At 44.8% G+C, this 17,676-nt stretch overlaps 1 protein-coding gene across 1 annotated transcript in view; it reads left to right on the plus strand.

Moving 5' to 3' along the window:
• The window catches only part of LOC112217643 (protein enabled homolog), an 84,758-nt gene that overhangs the window by 52,695 nt on the left and 14,387 nt on the right, over positions 1-17,676 (plus strand). The window contains 1 exon segment of the mRNA XM_042300793.1: positions 13,809-14,275. Coding sequence (XP_042156727.1) covers positions 13,809-14,275 — 467 coding nt within the window.

Genomic DNA, 17,676 nt, shown 5'->3' on the forward strand with positions numbered 1-17,676 from the left:
TTGTCTCCAGGCTTAAAAATCCCACTTTCATCTGTCTCCTCCCCTTCATCATCACTGATTTTAAAGTGGATATAACAAGTGACATCAATAAGGAATCATAGCTTTCACCTGGATTCACCTGGTCAATCCATGTTTCTAATGTTTTGTACAGTGTACAGTGGGGCAAAAAATGTATTTAGTCAGCCACCACTTGTGCAAGTTCTCCCACTTAAAAAGATGAGAGAGGCCTGTAATTTTCATCATAGGTACACTTCAACTATGACAGACAAAATGAGAAAACAAATCCTGAAAATCACATTGTAGGATTTTTTATAAATTTATTTGCAAATTATGGTGGAAAATAAGTATTTGGTCAATAACAAAAGTTTATCTCAATACTTTGTTATATACCCTTTGTTGGCAATGACAGAGGTCAAACGTTTTCTGTAAGTCTTCACAAGGTTTTCACACACTGTTGCTGGTATTTTGGCCCATTCCTCCATGCAGATTTCCTCTAGAGCAGTGATGTTTTGGGGCTGTTGCTGGGCAATACGGACTTTCAACTCCCTCCAAAGATTTTCTATGGGGTTGTGATCTGGAGACTGGCTAGGCCACTCCAGGACCTTGAATTGCTTCTTACGAAGCCACTCCTTCGTTGCCCGGGCGGTGTATTTGGGATCATTGTCATGCTGAAAGACCCAGCCACGTTTCATCTTTAATGCCCTTGCTGATGGAAGGAGGTTTTTACTCAAAATCTCACGATACATGGCCCCATTCATTCTTTCCTTTACACGGATCAGTCGTCCTGGTCCCTTTGCAGAAAAACAGCCCCAAAGCATGATGTTTCCACCCCCATGCTTCACAGTAGGTATGGTGTTCTTTGGATGCAACTCAGCATTCTTTGTCCTCCAAACATGACGAGTTGAGTTTTTACCAAAAAGTTATATTTTGGTTTCATCTGACCATATGACATTCTCCCAATCTTCTGGATCATCCAAATGCTCTCTAGCAAACTTCAGACGGGCCTGGACATGTACTGGCTTAAGCAGGGGGACACGTTTGGCACTGCAGGATTTGAGTCCCTGGCGGTGTAGTGTGTTACTGATGGTAGGCTTTGTTACTTTGGTCCCAGCTCTCTGCAGGTCATTCACTAGGTCCCCCCGTGTGGTTCTGGGATTGTTGCTCACCATTCTTGTGATCATTTTGACCCCACGGGGTGAGATCTTGCGTGGAGCCCCAGATCGAGGGAGATTATCAGTGGTCTTCTTGTATGTCTTCCATTTCCTAATAATTGCTCCCACAGTTGATTTCTTCAAACCAAGCTGCTTACCTATTGCAGATTCAGTCTTCCCAGCCTGGTGCAGGTCTACAATTTTGTTTCTGGTGTCCTTTGACAGCTCTTTTGTCTTGGCTATAGTGGAGTTTGGAGTGTGACTGTTTGAGGTTGTGGACAGGTGTCTTTTATACTGATAACAAGTTCAAACAGGTGCCAGGTAACGAAGGGAGGACAGAGGAGCCTCTTAAAGAAGAAGTTACAGGTCTGTGAGAGCCAGAAATCTTGCTTGTTTGTAGGTGACCAAATACTTATTTTCCACCATAAATTTGCAAATAAATTCATAAAAAATCCTACAATGTGATTTTCTGGATTTTTTTTCCTCATTTTGTCTGTCATAGTTGAAGTGTACCTATGAAGAAAATTACAGGCCTCTCTGATGTTTTTAAGTGGGAAAACTTGCACAATTGGTGCTGACTAAATACTTTTTTGCCCCACTGTATGTATTTGTGTTCTGTTAGTGTCCAACACACACAGGGCTGCTGTTGGACAAAAACGAATTCCCCTCCTTGACTAGTGTTCTGATCTGGTCTCCTGCACTTGGCTAGGGGGACACGTGGTAGTGACTGTGAGCTGTAGATTTGGACTGAGTCCTTTACAGAGTAGCTCCATATGGACTAACTGGGCATCAGTCCACACAGACAAAACTGTTCAGGCCTCTGAGCCAATGAGGAAAGCTGCTCTGACTGACTGGACTGTGGGCTTTCCAGGCTTTGTGATTCTGCAGCTTTGCTTTCCTTGGCTGTTGGAATAAAGGATAACAGCATCACACTGTTGCTACACCCAAAAGCTTGGACTGTTTGCAATTTGTTCTCATACCACTCCAAAGACGCTTACTCGTCAATGCAGAATTTTCTCTGTTTGTGAAAAGGATGTTCTGTAACTGTGTATACCATGTTGCCTAACATCTGCTTGTGAAAAGGATGTTCTGTAACTGTGTATACCATGTTGCCTAACATCTGTTTGTGAAAAGGATGTTCTGTAACTGTGTACCATGTTGCCTAACATCTGCTTGTGAAAAGGATGTTCTGTAACTGTGTATACCATGTTGCCTAACATCTGCTTGTGAAAAGGATGTTCTGTAACTGTGTATACCATGTTGCCTAACATCTGCTTGTGAAAAGGATGTTCTGTAACTGTGTATACCATGTTGCCTAACATCTGCTTGTGAAAAGGATGTTCTGTAACTGTATACCATGTTGCCTAACATCTGCTCTTGCCCCAACCTTGGTTCTAATTTGGTCTTAATATCTATTCTGCCCTCGTCCTGAGGCATTCATACTGTCAAGCCCCCCCTGCACAGTTCTGACTGGTTTCCTAATGTCTAAATAAGTCATTTGTCAAACACATTCGTGATTCTTTTTTTCTTGTAAAGTAGAGCCCAAGCTTCTTTTTTTTTTTTTTTTTTTGGTCAATAGTAGTAAGTTGTTGGAAAACGTTCGGATTCAGGCCGTGTTCCGCCTACGCTCCCTTAGCAACCGTTCCCCAGGCAACGCATGTCGGGAACTGAGACGCCAGTAAATGGATCAGCAAGGTTTTTCACATCTTTGAAGCGTTCATTCCCTAAAGTGGGAGAGAGGCAAAGTCCGAGACAAATCCAGCCTTTTTCCACAGGGCTCGTTGTGTATGTTGGTCTCCTGTGAGAAAGTGAGGGAAATTCTGTGTTTGTGAGTTGACATGCGGTGAGGCATCCTTTGATCATTTCTCATCTGGTTCCATTCTTCTATTCAATAGGACCTGCAGGGAGCTGCCTTCTCTCTCAGCAAGACTGAGATGCATTGTTAATTCTCCGTTTTAGCCCACTATGATAATATATTGTATTGTTAATTCTCCGTTTTAGCCCACTATGATAATATATTGTATTGTTTATTCTCCGTTTTAGCCCACTATGATAATATATTGTATTGTTAATTCTCCGTTTTAGCCCACTATGATAATATATTGTATTGTTAATTCTCCGTTTTAGCCCACTATGATAATATATTGTATTGTTAATTCTCCGTTTTAGCCCACTATGATAATATATTGTATTGTTAATTCTCCGTTTTAGCCCACTATGATAATATATTGTATTGTTAATTCTCCGTTTTAGCCCACTATGATAATATATTGTATTGTTAATTCTCCGTTTTAGCCCACTATGATAATATATTGTATTGTTAATTCTCCGTTTTAGCCCACTATGATAATATATTGTATTGTTAATTCTCTGTTTTAGCCCACTATGATAATATATTGTATTGTTAATTCTCCGTTTTAGCCCACTATGATAATATATTGTATTGTTAATTCTCCGTTTTAGCCCACTATGATAATATATTGTATTGTTAATTCTCTGTTTTAGCCCACTATGATAATATATTGTATTGTTAATTCTCCGTTTTAGCCCACTATGATAATATATTGTATTGTTAATTCTCCGTTTTAGCCCACTATGATAATATATTGTATTGTTAGTTCAACTTTTAGCCCACTATGATAATATATTGTATTGTTAATTCTCCGTTTTAGCCCACTATGATAATATATTGTATTGTTAATTCTCCGTTTTAGCCCACTATGATAACATATTGTATTGTTAATTCTCCGTTTTAGCCCACTATGATAATATATTGTATTGTTAATTCTCCGTTTTAGCCCACTATGATAATATATTGTATTGTTAATTCTCCGTTTTAGCCCACTATGATAATACATTGTATGGTTCAACAGTCTGAGAGATATAGTTGTCATATCCCAAAAAGCTTCTATATTGGAATGAACTTGGTCGTTCAGTTAATGGGTACATTATACACTAGTACTCAAACTGACATCCCTGTTTTCTTAATGATCCCTCATCTGAGAAGGCTGATGACCTTACTGCTTCAGAATATCCATGTTTAACTCAAAGAGAACATTGCTCCAACATGACGTCCCTCCCTTGAAAGTTACACTGGATGTAAACTAATCGCTGTCCCCTTGGGCGGACTACCTGCCATTCACCGTCTCAGCTTCTCTGTCTTAACTCCCCTCCCCTCCATCTCCCCCTCTCCTTCCCTCTCTCCCCTCCATCTCCCCCTCTCCTTCCCCCCTCCATCTCCCCCTCTCCTTCCTTCCCTCTCTCCCCTCCATCTCCCCCTCTTCCTTCCTTCCCTTCCTCCCCCTCCCCTCCATCTCCCCCTCTCCTTCCTTCCCCTCTCTCCCCTCCATCTCCCCCTCTCTCCTTCCCTCTCTCCCCCTCTCCCCCTCTCCCCTTCCCTCTCCCTCCTTCCCTCTCCCCTCCCTCTCCCTCCATCTCCCCCTCTTTCCTTCCTTCCCTCTCTCCCCTCCATCTCCCCCTCTCCTTCCTTCCCTCTCTCCCCTCCATTTCCCCCTCTCCTTCCTTCCCTCTCTCCCCTCCATCTCCCCCTCTCCTTCCCTCTCTCCCCTCCATCTACCCCTCTCCTTCCCTCTCTCCATGCCATCTCTCCTGACAGACAGGGTGAGACCTGGTGCCTATTTAATTTGATTTAAACTATATTTCAAATATTGACAATTATTCCCACACAGGGAGATACTGTACAGTTGAACAGTAATTCATCCAAGGTTATTTATTTTCTTTCCCAACCCACTTTTACCCTGGTGCTTATTTGAACTGTTTTCCATGCGTGTTGTGTAGGAATGTTATGATCTCGTATGACAGGGAATGCAGTACGTGTCAGATAGCATTGCACATAAAAATAAATAAATATACGCTGTAGGGAATTAGTCTGATCCATGGCTGTGGACAGATGGAATGTCATGCCACTATAACCCAAGTTAATCAAATGTCTATGTTTGTAAAACGTAGTCCCTTTATGGTTTAAGTCTTGTTTTATATAGAGTGTGTAGCATGAAAATGTACCATACACTATCCCCTGGTATTAGGTTATTCCTATACAGTTGACCTCTGTTTTGTATGCTGTAACTACTCCCCATATATGATGGGTCATTGGGATATTGCACGATAGGTGCATTATCCCCCACTGACCTTCTCCAACCCTGTCTGTCTTTCTAGTGGTGTTGCGTAATAACCCCTTCCTGCTGCTCTCAACAGCATCCTGCCAAATGTAACCTCTGACATTCTTATATTAGATATCACTGCTGCCCCTCATATTTTTTTATCGTGGTGTTTAAAGGCTTGTGCAGTGGTCTCCAGTAGCCTGTCAGCACTCCTGTCACAGTTTGACGATCATCTAGTTGGTGGAGCTACCGCCCCACTGCTCCCAGACTGCCCCTGGGTGGAGTATATGTTCATCTCTAGAGCACGCCTTATCTTAGCGCTGATATACACTACATTATACAGTAGACTCTCTGCTGTACTCTCTACTGTACCTATATCACTGTGGTGATCAGGGGATGTTATCCTATAGAGAAACTCCTGGGAATAGTCCTTTGAGCCTCGTACTCTAGTGGCCCAGCGCCTAATGAACAGTAGGACACTCCTGCTCTCTTTAATTAATTCAGTGAGGGAGGAAGTGAGGGAGAGGGAGGAGGTGAGGGAGGAGGGTGTTGAGGTTAAGGGGAGGGAGGGAGGGAGGGAGGGGAGGGTGTTGAGGTTAAGGGAGGGAGGGGAGAGGGAGGAGGTGAGGGAGGAGGGTGTTGAGGGAGGGGGAGGGAGGGAGGGAGGAGGGTGTTGAGGGAGGGAGGGGAGAGGGAGGAGGGTGTTGAGGTTAAGGGTGGGAGGGGAGAGGGAGGAGGGTGTTGAGGTTAAGGGAGGGGAGAGGGAGATGAGGACTAAACTGGAACAGTAGTCCTCTGCTCTCAATAATCCCTTTCTTACTGTAATGAGGCTGTCATTATGAAGTGCTCCAGGAGAGAGGAGTTGGGCCTTCCTCTGGGAGCCTGCTGGGCACAGCTACGGTTCGGTGACAGTGCAGTGTGATATGAGGACACTTTGTAGAGTGAGACTGGTGAATATGTAGAATGGGGTCAGTGGTACTGGGGGAAGGGGGACTGAGGGAAGCCTTGCTGAGGCGACAGCGAGTGAAAGCCTTCTCAGCCTCCTCCACACTGGTCCTGGGAGAGAGAGGATATCCACCAGCTGACTCTGACTTCCTCTCTTCCTCTGGCTAATCCAGCCTACAGAATGGATTGGAGCCGCGGCCTGTAATACTGTCCCTGTAATACTGTCCCTGTAATACTGTCTCTGTAAAACTAGCTACGGCTTTAGTCTTAAGGAACATTCAAATCATTCTCATGTGGTTCCTAAACTATGTATGTTAATGATGGATTATATGTCACTGGTGATATTAGTCAAGGGTCATCATTTCAGTCAATGTAAGGCATTTCAAGGCTTTTTAGAGCTCCATCAGGAAAAGAGGTTTGCCTTCCATTAAATCCCCTGCCTTAGGTCACTGGAGTCCATTAAGTCATTGTGGATGGATTGATCCTGCAGTTCCCTGAGTTGGCACATTGAGGGTTTATTGATGTCCAGCTTCCACTCTGACTGGTCTCACTGCTTCTCTCAGCACATAGTGTAGAACAGATTCAGCTACAGATGAGTCCTATTCTACTGGGTATTGCTGGGTGGAAAATGTGCTGCATGAGTAGTTCAGGGGCAGGCGGGCGGGAGGGGGGGCTTTTTCTCATAAACAGGTGTATAGTAGGTTGTTTACACCCCAGGTGATCTGACATCATTCTCCTCCAGGCCGATAATGGACATGGAAGCGATTGGTTCCCATCATGTTCCTCTCTGAAGGGTGTGTGGAGACTTGATGTTGCCTTACCAGGGGATGCAGAGCCAGTGATGTAGGAGGGGTTCAATGACAAGCTGGGTGGTGACAGGTGGGATTCAGGGGGCGTACCTGGAGGGAGGGAGGGGGCGGGTGTCTGTTTGTGACATCATCATTGCAGAACAAGTGTGTGTGTGTGTTTAGCTAGGTCCAGGCCAGATGGAGAGAAGGGGAGATGTGACGTCACACCAGATAGGACCCACGTTGAGCTGGTGATTCAACCCGAACTGGGTTTGGTTTACAGCAACAAGAGAGGGGAGGGAACAATTGTCTGAGGGAAAAGGGCATGCGTACCATTCGTTTAAGCAATAAGGCCAGAGGAGGTGTGGTATATGGCCAATATACCACGGCTAAGGGCTGTTCTTATGTATGACGCATGGCAGAGATCCTGGATACAGCCCTTAGCCGTGGTATATTGGCCATATACCACAAACCCCAGAGGTGCCTTATTGCTATTATAAACTGGTTACCAATGTAATTAGAACAGTAAAAATAAATCTTTTGTCATACACATGGTATACTGTCTAATATACCATGGCTGTCAGCCAATCAGCACCACAGATTATTTTGTCATGCCAGTGGAGTTCTTTTCTTGACATTTGGTCAAGACAGGTAAGGGAATCAGGTTGGCACATACTGTACACTGATTGTACAAAACACCTGCTCTTTTTAAGCCTTGAGACATGAATTGTATATGTGTGTCATTCAGAGGGTGAACGGGCAAGACAAAAGATTTAAGTGCCTTTGAACAGGTTATGGTAGTGGGTGCCAGGTGCCAGGTTTGTGTCAAGAACTGCAACGCTGCTGGGTTTTTCACGCTCAACAGTTTCCCGTGTGTTTAAAGAATGGTCCACCACCCAAAGGACGTCCAACTAACTGTGAGAAGCATCTCTGAGGAACGCTTTTGACACCTTGTAGAGTCCATGCTCTGACGTGTTGAGGCTGTTCTGAGGGCAAAAGGTGGTGTAACTCAATATTAGGAAGGTGTTCCTGAGGTTTTATAAACTCAATGTATGATCCAAATTGTGACCAAATCCAAGATGTTTCAAACTCCCCCAACCCCCACATCATTGACATTACACACACTCCCTGATATCTGCGTCATCCATACCTCCATACTGTCCTCTCCACACCTCAACACTGAGCTGTAGCGGTCTGTATGTACAGGAGATTGATAGGGTTCTCCAGTATCATTATGACATTCTGGGTAATGTTGGACAGAGGCCTGGCTGAGGCAGATGAAGCCCCACAGAATGGCAAGGTACATCAGTCACAGCCTCCATGGCAGAGAGATGGGGAGAGAGAGAACAGTCTGTGAAATGGTTTGGAGCCTGACTCTACTACAACACAGTTAGCTACAGTAGACTATGCCAGGAGGAAGCCTGCCTCACCTTTTATTGGAGAATGCTGCCCTCTAGTGGTGAGATACAGTGAGCTCCAATAGTATTGGGACAGTGACACATTTGTTGTTGTTTTGGCTCTGTACTCCAGCACTTTGGATATGAAATGATACAATGACTGATGAGGTTCAATTGCAGCTTTAATTTGAGGGTATTGCCATATCGGGTGAACCATTTAGAAATTACAACACTTTTTGTACACAGTCTCCCCATTTTAGGGAACCAAAAGTATTGGGACAAATTCACTTATGTATTAAAGTAGTCAAACGTTTTTAGTCTCATATTCCTTGCATGCAATGATTACATCAAGCTTGTGACTGAAGGAATGAATACAATTTTATTTTCGTGTCAAATCTCCAGTTGGCAACCCAGCCCCAATGGGATTAATTGACAAATAAACAAACATTACAATAATTCACTGTGATAATTCTTCTTCTGGTGATCTCTGCAGTACGCATCGCATAAAGAGTGAAACAATTTAAGCTAAAAAAATCAATACATAATAGTAAATAAGGTTATCCAAACAATAATATTCCTAGAGCAGTTAAACATTTACATGCATACATGAAGCTGGTTGAAGCTGGTTGAGAGAATGCCAAGAGTGTGCAAAGCTGTCATCAAGGCAAAGGGTGGCTACTTTGAAGAATCTCAAATGTAACATATATGTTGATTTGTGAAACACTTTTTTGGTTACTTCATGATTCCATATGTGTTATTTCATAGTTTTGATGTCTTCACTATTCATCAACAATGTAGAAAATAGTCAAAATAAAGAAAAACCCTGGAATGAGTAGGTGTGTCCAAACTCTTGACTGGTACTGTACATAACATATAATATAACATATAAAGATACAGAAAAAAATGAAACAGAAGGCATTTGAACCCAGTCTGGCACAGAGAAGATTCATGTGGGAGACAAGCCTATACACAATCTATGTACATACGTACCATTTACCACATAGACGCTAAATATTTTCTTATTTAGTTATAGGTAGCCCTGTTATATTCTGCAAACGGAAATACACAATGGACAAAAAAACCCATTTCAGTTTCTCCTCCTCGCTCAGCCACATAATGCCAGGGTCTATCTGGGGTGCTTTCTGGAGTAAGAGCACGCATATACCATGGTAGGAAGGGGAAAGAGGATCAAATTAGTTTCATTCTCTATTTCTTAGAGGTCACCATTTTTTTAAATGTAACCTTCATTTAACTAGGTAAGTCATATCCTTATTTACAATGACGGCCTACCCCGGCCAAACCCGGACGATGTTGGTCCAATTGTGCGCCACTCTATGGGACTCCCAATCACAGACGGATGTGATCCAGCCTGGATACGAACCAGTGACTGTAGTGACGTCTCTTGCACTGAGATGCAGTGCCTTAGCCCAATAGATACATAGTCTTTCCTCTCCCATTTAACCACAATACTGTTTCAATACGCAGAGGCAATATCCCTGATCTGACCTGTTTCAATACGCAGAGGCAATATCCCTGATCTGACCTGTTTCAATACGCAGAGGCAATATCCCTGTTTCATCTGACCTGTTTCAATACACAGAGGCAATATCCCTGATCTGACCTGTTTCAATACCCTGCAGAGGCAATATCCCTGATCTGACCTGTTTCAATACCCTGATCAGAGGCAATATCCCTGATCTGACCTGTTTCAATACGCAGAGGCAATATCCCTGATCTGACCTGTTTCAATACGCAGAGGCAATATCCCTGATCTGACCTGTTTCAATACGCAGAGCAGAGACCTGCAATATCCAATATCCCTGATCTGACCTGTTTCAATACGCAGAGGCAATATCCCTGATCTGACCTGTTTCAATACGCAGAGGCAATATCCCTGATCTGACCTGTTTCAATACGCAGAGGCAATATCCCTGATCTGACCTGTTTCAATACGCAGAGGCAATATCCCTGATCTGACCTGTTTCAATACGCAGAGGCAATATCCCTGATCTGACCTGTTTCAATACGCAGAGGCAATATCCCTGATCTGACCTGCTTCAATACGCAGAGGCAATATCCCTAATCTGACCTGTTTCAATACGCAGAGGCAATATCCCTGATCTGACCTGCTTCAATATGCAGAGGCAATATCCCTAATCTGACCTGCTTCAATATGCAGAGGCAATATCCCTAATCTGACCTGTTTCAATTCGCAGAGGCAATAACCCTGATCTGACCTGCTTCAGTACGCAGAGGCAATATCCCTGATCTGACCTGCTTCAGTACGCAGAGGAAATATCCCTGACCTGACCTGTTTCAATACGCAGAGGCAATATCCCTGATCTGACCTGTTTCAATACGCAGAGGCAATATCCCTGATCTGACCTGTTTCAATACGCAGAGGCAATATCCCTGATCTTACCTGTTTCAATACGCAGACGCAATATCCCTGACCTGACCTGTTTCAATACGCAGAGGCAATATCCCTGATCTGACCTGTTTCAATACGCAGAGGCAATATCCCTGATCTGACCTGTTTCAATACGCAGAGGCAATATCCCTGATCTGACCTGTTTCAATACGCAGAGGCAATATCCCTGATCTGACCTGTTTCAATACGCAGAGGCAATATCCCTGATCTTACCTGTTTCAATACGCAGAGGCAATATCCCTGATCTGACCTGTTTCAATACGCAGAGGCAATATCCCTGATCTGACCTGTTTCAATACGCAGAGGCAATATCCCTGATCTGACCTGTTTCAATACGCAGAGGCAATATCCCTGATCTGACCTGTTTCAATACGCAGAGGCAATATCCCTGATCTGACCTGTTTCAATACGCAGAGGCAATATCCCTGATCTGACCTGCTTCAATACGCAGAGGCAATATCCCTGATCTGACCTGCTTCAATACGCAGAGGCAATATCCCTGATCTTACCTGTTTCAATACGCAGAGGCAATATCCCTGATCTGACCTGCTTCAATACGCAGATATCCCTGATCTGACCTGCTTCAGAGGCAATATCCCTGATCTGACCTGCTTCAATACGCAGAGGCAATATCCCTGATCTGACCTGCTTCAATACGCAGAGGCAATATCCCTGATCTGACCTGCTTCAATACGCAGAGGCAATATCCCTGATCTGACCTGCTTCAATACGCAGAGGCAATATCCCTGATCTGACCTGCTTCAATACGCAGAGGCAATATCCCTGATCTGACCTGCTTCAATACGCAGAGGCAATATCCCTGATCTGACCTGCTTCAATACGCAGAGGCAATATCCCTGACCTCTGACCTGCTTCAATACGCAGAGGCAATATCCCCTGATCTGACCTGCTTTTCAATACGCAGAGGCAATATCCCTGATCTTACCTGTTTCAATACGCAGAGGCAATATCCCTGATCTGACCTGTTTCAATACGCAGAGGCAATAACCCTGATCTGACCTGTTTCAGTACGCAGAGGCAATATCCCTGATCTTACCTGTTTCAATACGCAGAGGCAATATCCCTGATCTGACCTGCTTCAATACGCAGAGGCAATATCCCTGATCTGACCTGTTTCAATACGCAGAGGCAATATCCCTGATCTGACCTGTTTCAATACGCAGAGGCAATATCCCTGATCTGACCTGTTTCAATACGCAGAGGCAATATCCCTGATCTGACCTGTTTCAATACGCAGAGGCAATATCCCTGATCTGACCTGTTTCAATACGCAGAGGCAATATCCCTGATCTGACCTGTTTCAATACGCAGAGGCAATATCCCTGATCTGACCTGTTTCAATACGCATAGGCAATATCCCTGATCTGACCTGTTTCAATACGCAGAGGCAATAACCCTGATCTGACCTGCTTCAATACGCAGAGGCAATAACCCTGATCTGACCTGCTTCAATACGCAGAGGCAATATCCCTGATCTGACCTGTGCACATAGCGACTCTACAAACTTGTTGGATGCATTTGCTGTTTGTTTTGGTTGTGTTTCAGATCATTTTGTGTCCAATAGAAATGAATGGTAAATAATGTATTGCGTCATTTTGGAGTCACTTTTATTGTGAATAAGAATATAATTTGTTTCTAAACACTTCTACATTGATGTGGATGGTCCTGAATGAGTCGTGAATAATAATGATGAGTGAGAAAGTTAAAGACGCACAAACATCATACCCCCAAGACATGGTAACCTCTCACCATTATAATAACAGGGGAGGTTAGCATTTTTTGAAGTGGTTTGATATTTATGCTTCTAAAATTCTCACTCATCGTTATTCACGATTCATTCAGGATGATGTGTAGTCATGGTAGCATCCACATGAATGTAGAAGTGTTTAGAAACATATCTATTTTTATTTACAATAAAAGTGACACAAAATAAACTCACCATTCCTTTCTATTGGGCACAAAATAATCAGAAACACAACCAAAACAAACAGGAAATGCGTCCAACAAGTGTGTAGAGTCACATGCTTGATGTAGTCATCGTGTGCTAGGAACATGAAGAATACACTTTTGACTACTTTAACAATCATAGAAGTGAATTTATCCATCCTATAACACGGGGGGAGAGACTATGCACAAAAAGTGGTGTAATTTCTAAATCGTTCACCTGATATAAATGTCAATATCCTCAAATCATAGCTGACATTCTGCACTTACTTCATAGTCATTGTATCGTTTCAAAAGTGCTGGAGTCCAGAGCCAAAACAACAAGACGTGTCACTGTCTCAATACGTTTTGGAGCTCACTGTCTGTGCCTGTAGAAACGCATCATTGCCAATCATGAGTTCATATCAGACCTCTGCAGCTATGTGTTTTGTTGGACTGAACAAGCTGATATTGAATGTGTTTACGTACAGTGTTCTTGGTGATTGTTATGCAGACCATAAGTACACTCTGGATACAGATGACTTGTTCTATTGTTATTTCCTACAGATTCTCTCCGTATCAGTACAGAAAGAGAGGCTGTAGCCAGAAGCAGACTAGCTACGTTGTTGTGTTTAACAACAGAAACGTGCAGAGCTAGCTGTGATTGCGTAACGGCTTGTCTTGTACAGTAATTACATAATGACAACAAGCTTATATAATGATAACAAGAAGGCCTGTCCGAGTGAAAGCGCTGCCTGTGGGTCTGCATGGTGCGTTAGGCCAGCGTGGAAAACCAGGTCAAAGCCTCGTCGGCTCATCTTCTCCACTCTGTTTTTTCCCCATCTTTGGTCTCTCTGTTCTTCTCCTCCCTTTGCTCATCTCTCCCTCTTTCCTACACTATATGAGCTCCTTTCCCATCGCTCCTCATCAAACCTGTTCTCTTCCTCCCTCTTGTATCTCCTCTTTCCTCACCCCTCTGGTGTCTTCTCTCTCCTCCTCACCTCCTCTTCTCTCCTCTCTTCCCTTGGCAGGCAGCTGCTGGAGCTGCAGCGGCTGAAGGAGGTGGAGCGGGAGCGACTGGAGCGACTGGAGAGGGAACGTCAGGAGAGGGAGCGGCTGGAGCGGGAGATGCAGGAGAGGGAGCATGAACGTGAACGCCAGGACCGGGAGCGCCAGGAGCGAGAGAGGGAGCGCTCCGAGAGGGAGCGCTCCGAGAGGGAGCGCTCCGAGAGGGAGCGCTCCGAGAGGGAGCGCTCCGAGAGGGAGCGCACTGAACGGGATCGCCTGGAGCGTGAACGTCAGGAGAAGGAGAGAGAGCAGCTGGAGAGAGAGCAGCTGGAGAGAGAGAGGGTGGAGAGAGAGAGGGAGCTGATGGAGAGGGAGCTGATGGAGAGAGAGAAGCAGGAGAAGGAGAGGATGGAGAACGAGACGCGGCAGGAGCAGCAGTTGGACAGCGAGCAGTTGGACTGGGAGAGAGGGAGACACATCTCCAACGCCAGTGAGTAGCCAAGGCTTTTTATTTACCACCTACACACACCTAAAACACACTCACACACATGCATGCACATACTTACACATTTACACACACCAACACACACCAACACACATCTGATGTCCAGGACAGAGCAAGGTAGTACAATAGACACTGAAGTCACAGGACCGAACAAGATGACAGATCAGAATAGTCACCAACAGGTGAGTGGGTTTAGCTCTCACTTCCTTTAGCAGTAGTTCCTCCAAAGAGCCGTTTTGGGTGTAAAATCCCAGCGTGGCATTTAACTGGAGTCGGAAGCGAACGTTGACTATACTCAGCCATCCCTGGCCTCTCGTTACTTAATGTGACTTGTAGCCAGACTCCTCTCCAATCTCTCTCTGCCCATATGCCTGTGTGTTGGACAGGCACGGGGAACAGCTTGAGTGGCCCTAGGGCATGGGGGGAGTGTTTGTGTTGTCTCAGCGAGCAGGCAAACACGCACACACACACACACTCCCCCCTCTCTTCCTACTTATGTTTGACCAGGGATGGCTATGTCTACTGTATGTGTTGGTGGATGATAGTAGGCTACCCTAGCCAGCCTGCCCAGCAAAGCATAGGCAGGTGAGGGACTCAGGTTCTAGGAGTTGGTTGGGGGAGGATCAAGGATGAGAGATGGTCATTGCTGCTATATATTAAGCCAGCAGGGGGCCAGTGTTGGCATGGTTCAGTGCCACACTCATCACATTGGCTGGGCTAGATTCTCCATGTTAGTCAGAGGCTAAAAATACATCAACAAGGCTAACATGCTGCCTGCCTACCCAGGGGGAGGGGCCATCATATTAACATTACCATGAACATGTCTAAGGCATTATGGTGTCGAGTAGATTTCATTTTTCCTCTGGCATTTTGTGCAATAAATGTGTACACGACACAATTTCCACAGGACATGACAAGACAAACACCATCATTAATGTTGCACTGCATGTTAACATTTGAGGTGCTTTTGAAGTGTGCTAATGCACTTTTCATATGCTTCTTGTTGTCTTTCCTGCAGGAAAAACATACATGTGTGCTATTGGCCTACTGTACATAGCCTCGCAAAAACTTTGGGTTGGATTTCCAATTGGATTCATAGTATGTGTAGTATCCCATTGGATGTCTGTGGAAGTCATGCTGTGTGTTGATCACCATGCTCGACCTCTAACTGAACACTTAAACCAACCCGGTGTTGTGGAGGAGGGGTCTGCTAGTAGGGCATGTGCGGATTGGCTTCTTGATGTGTCTGTAACTCTGTAGAGTCTGTCTCATGTCACATTAGAAACAACAAGGAGTTCCTTGTGCGTCGACCTCATTAATCCAGCCATTCCTAACGGTCTGATGGAAATCCCTGCTAAAAAGTGGTGCTTTTAAGCCCGCCCCTCACTCCACTGGTCTCCCTCTTCTTTAGGCCACTCTAGTTAGTGTGTATGTCCATTTTGGGCTTTAGTGAGAGGTGTGTGTGTGTCTTTATGGGTTACTACTCTGGGATCACAGGGCAAAGCTGGGGCCTGCCTGTGGCCACTAACCACCCAGAGAGGGGGAGTAAAATGGGAACAAGAGGGAAGGGGAGTGGAGAAATGAGAAGAGGGAGAGAGGCGGAGAGAGGCAGAGAGAGTGGGGGGGGGATTGGGAGAAGAGTTAGTCTTCTGTTTGGAGCAACAGAAGGAGGAGAGGTGTGGTAGAGAGATGGGGTGGGAGAATCATACATGAACAATGTTTCCAGTTAGTGGAGTTGTATCAGAAACACAATGAGCATTCAGAACGACTCAACAACAGCCAATCAGGACATGGTCTGTAAGAAAGTGACATGACATAGAGTGAAGTGGTTTGGAATGGAGGACAAGAATGTTGTGTGTGTGTGTGTGTGTGTGTGTGTGTGTGTGTGTGTGTGTGTGTGTGTGTGTGTGTGTGTGTGTGTGTGTGTGTGTGTGTGTGTGTGTGTGTGTGTGTGTGTGTGTGTGTGTGTGTGTGTATTCACCACATGAGTATATGTGAACGAGTGTGTCTATATGCTGTAATGTGTGGAGGTGTGCCTAGTGCATCTCTCAGCAAGAGCCCAGGCTTCCCATACGGCGTAGGTGGGTGTGTGTGTGTGCGTGTGCACGTGCGCAGCCTACCACTGAGGGTCAGTGGAGCAGAATGAGGCCGACACAAAGGATTAGCAGCATTAGCCCTCAGTAAACATATGGCGGGAGCGGCCTCAGCTCTAGGCTCCCTCTAGGCTAACTCTAGGCTCACTCTAGGCTAACACTAGGCTTACTCTAGGCTCACTCTAGGCTCACTCTAGGCTCACTCTAGGCTAACACTAGGCTTACACTAGGCTCACTCTAGGCTAACACTAGGCTTACTCTAGGCTAACACTAGGCTAACACTAGGCTAACACTAGGCTAACACTAGGCTCACTCTAGGCTAACACTAGGCTAACTCTAGGCTAACACTAGGCTAACACTAGGCTAACACTAGGCTCACACTAGGCTCACACTAGGCTCACACTAGGCTAACACTAGGCTAACACTAGGCTAACACTAGGCTCACTCTAGGCTCACACTACGCTCACACTAGGCTAACACTAGGCTAACACTAGGCTAACACTAGGCTCACACTAGGCTAACACTAGGCTAACACTAGGCTAACACTAGGCTAACACTAGGCTCACTCTAGGCTCACTCTAGGCTCACTCTAGGCTCACTCTAGGGCTATGCTGGCTGGGGCCCCACAACAAAACAGAGCATGGATCATTTGGAGCATGCAGTCAAACTCTGGCAACGTGACCACCCAGTGATACTACCCCCACCTCTCCTCACTGGTTATGTATATGAGAGATGAGGGGACACTACTGATGGGGGTATTGACTAAAAAGCACCATTATTATGGGATTTTTTTCTGGGTGGTTCAGTAAGACTTTATGCAAACTCCTTGTCAATTCAAAATAGTTTCTTTAGTAAAGGTTCCTGGCTTGAAATCATTACTATATGGTAGTGTTTTTTGAATCTATTTTTTGGGTAATTTATCAGATGCTCTTTTCCAGAGCGACTTACAGGAGCAATTATGGTTAAGTGCCTTGCTCAAGGGCACGACGACTGATTTTTCACCTCGTTGGCTCAGGGATTCAAACCAGCAACCTTTCGGTTACTGGCCCAATAGCTTTCTATCATTCTGATAGAAAGCTAGGTAATGGAGAATTGCAAGTGATTGAAACTGTGTAGTCACCCAAATATTGAAGCATTTTATTATCTTGGGATAAGTTTCTACCAGAGTCTGTGCAATCAGTCAATTACTGAAACCAAACATGTCCAAATTGGTTAAATCTCTCAATTGTGGTGCCTTGACTTCGAAATGTATAGAATAGAACTGTTCTGCTTGCCCAGTCCTGGTATGGACGA

Source organism: Oncorhynchus tshawytscha, linkage group LG18, assembly GCF_018296145.1.
Source record: "Oncorhynchus tshawytscha isolate Ot180627B linkage group LG18, Otsh_v2.0, whole genome shotgun sequence".
Lineage (NCBI taxonomy): Eukaryota > Metazoa > Chordata > Actinopteri > Salmoniformes > Salmonidae > Oncorhynchus > Oncorhynchus tshawytscha.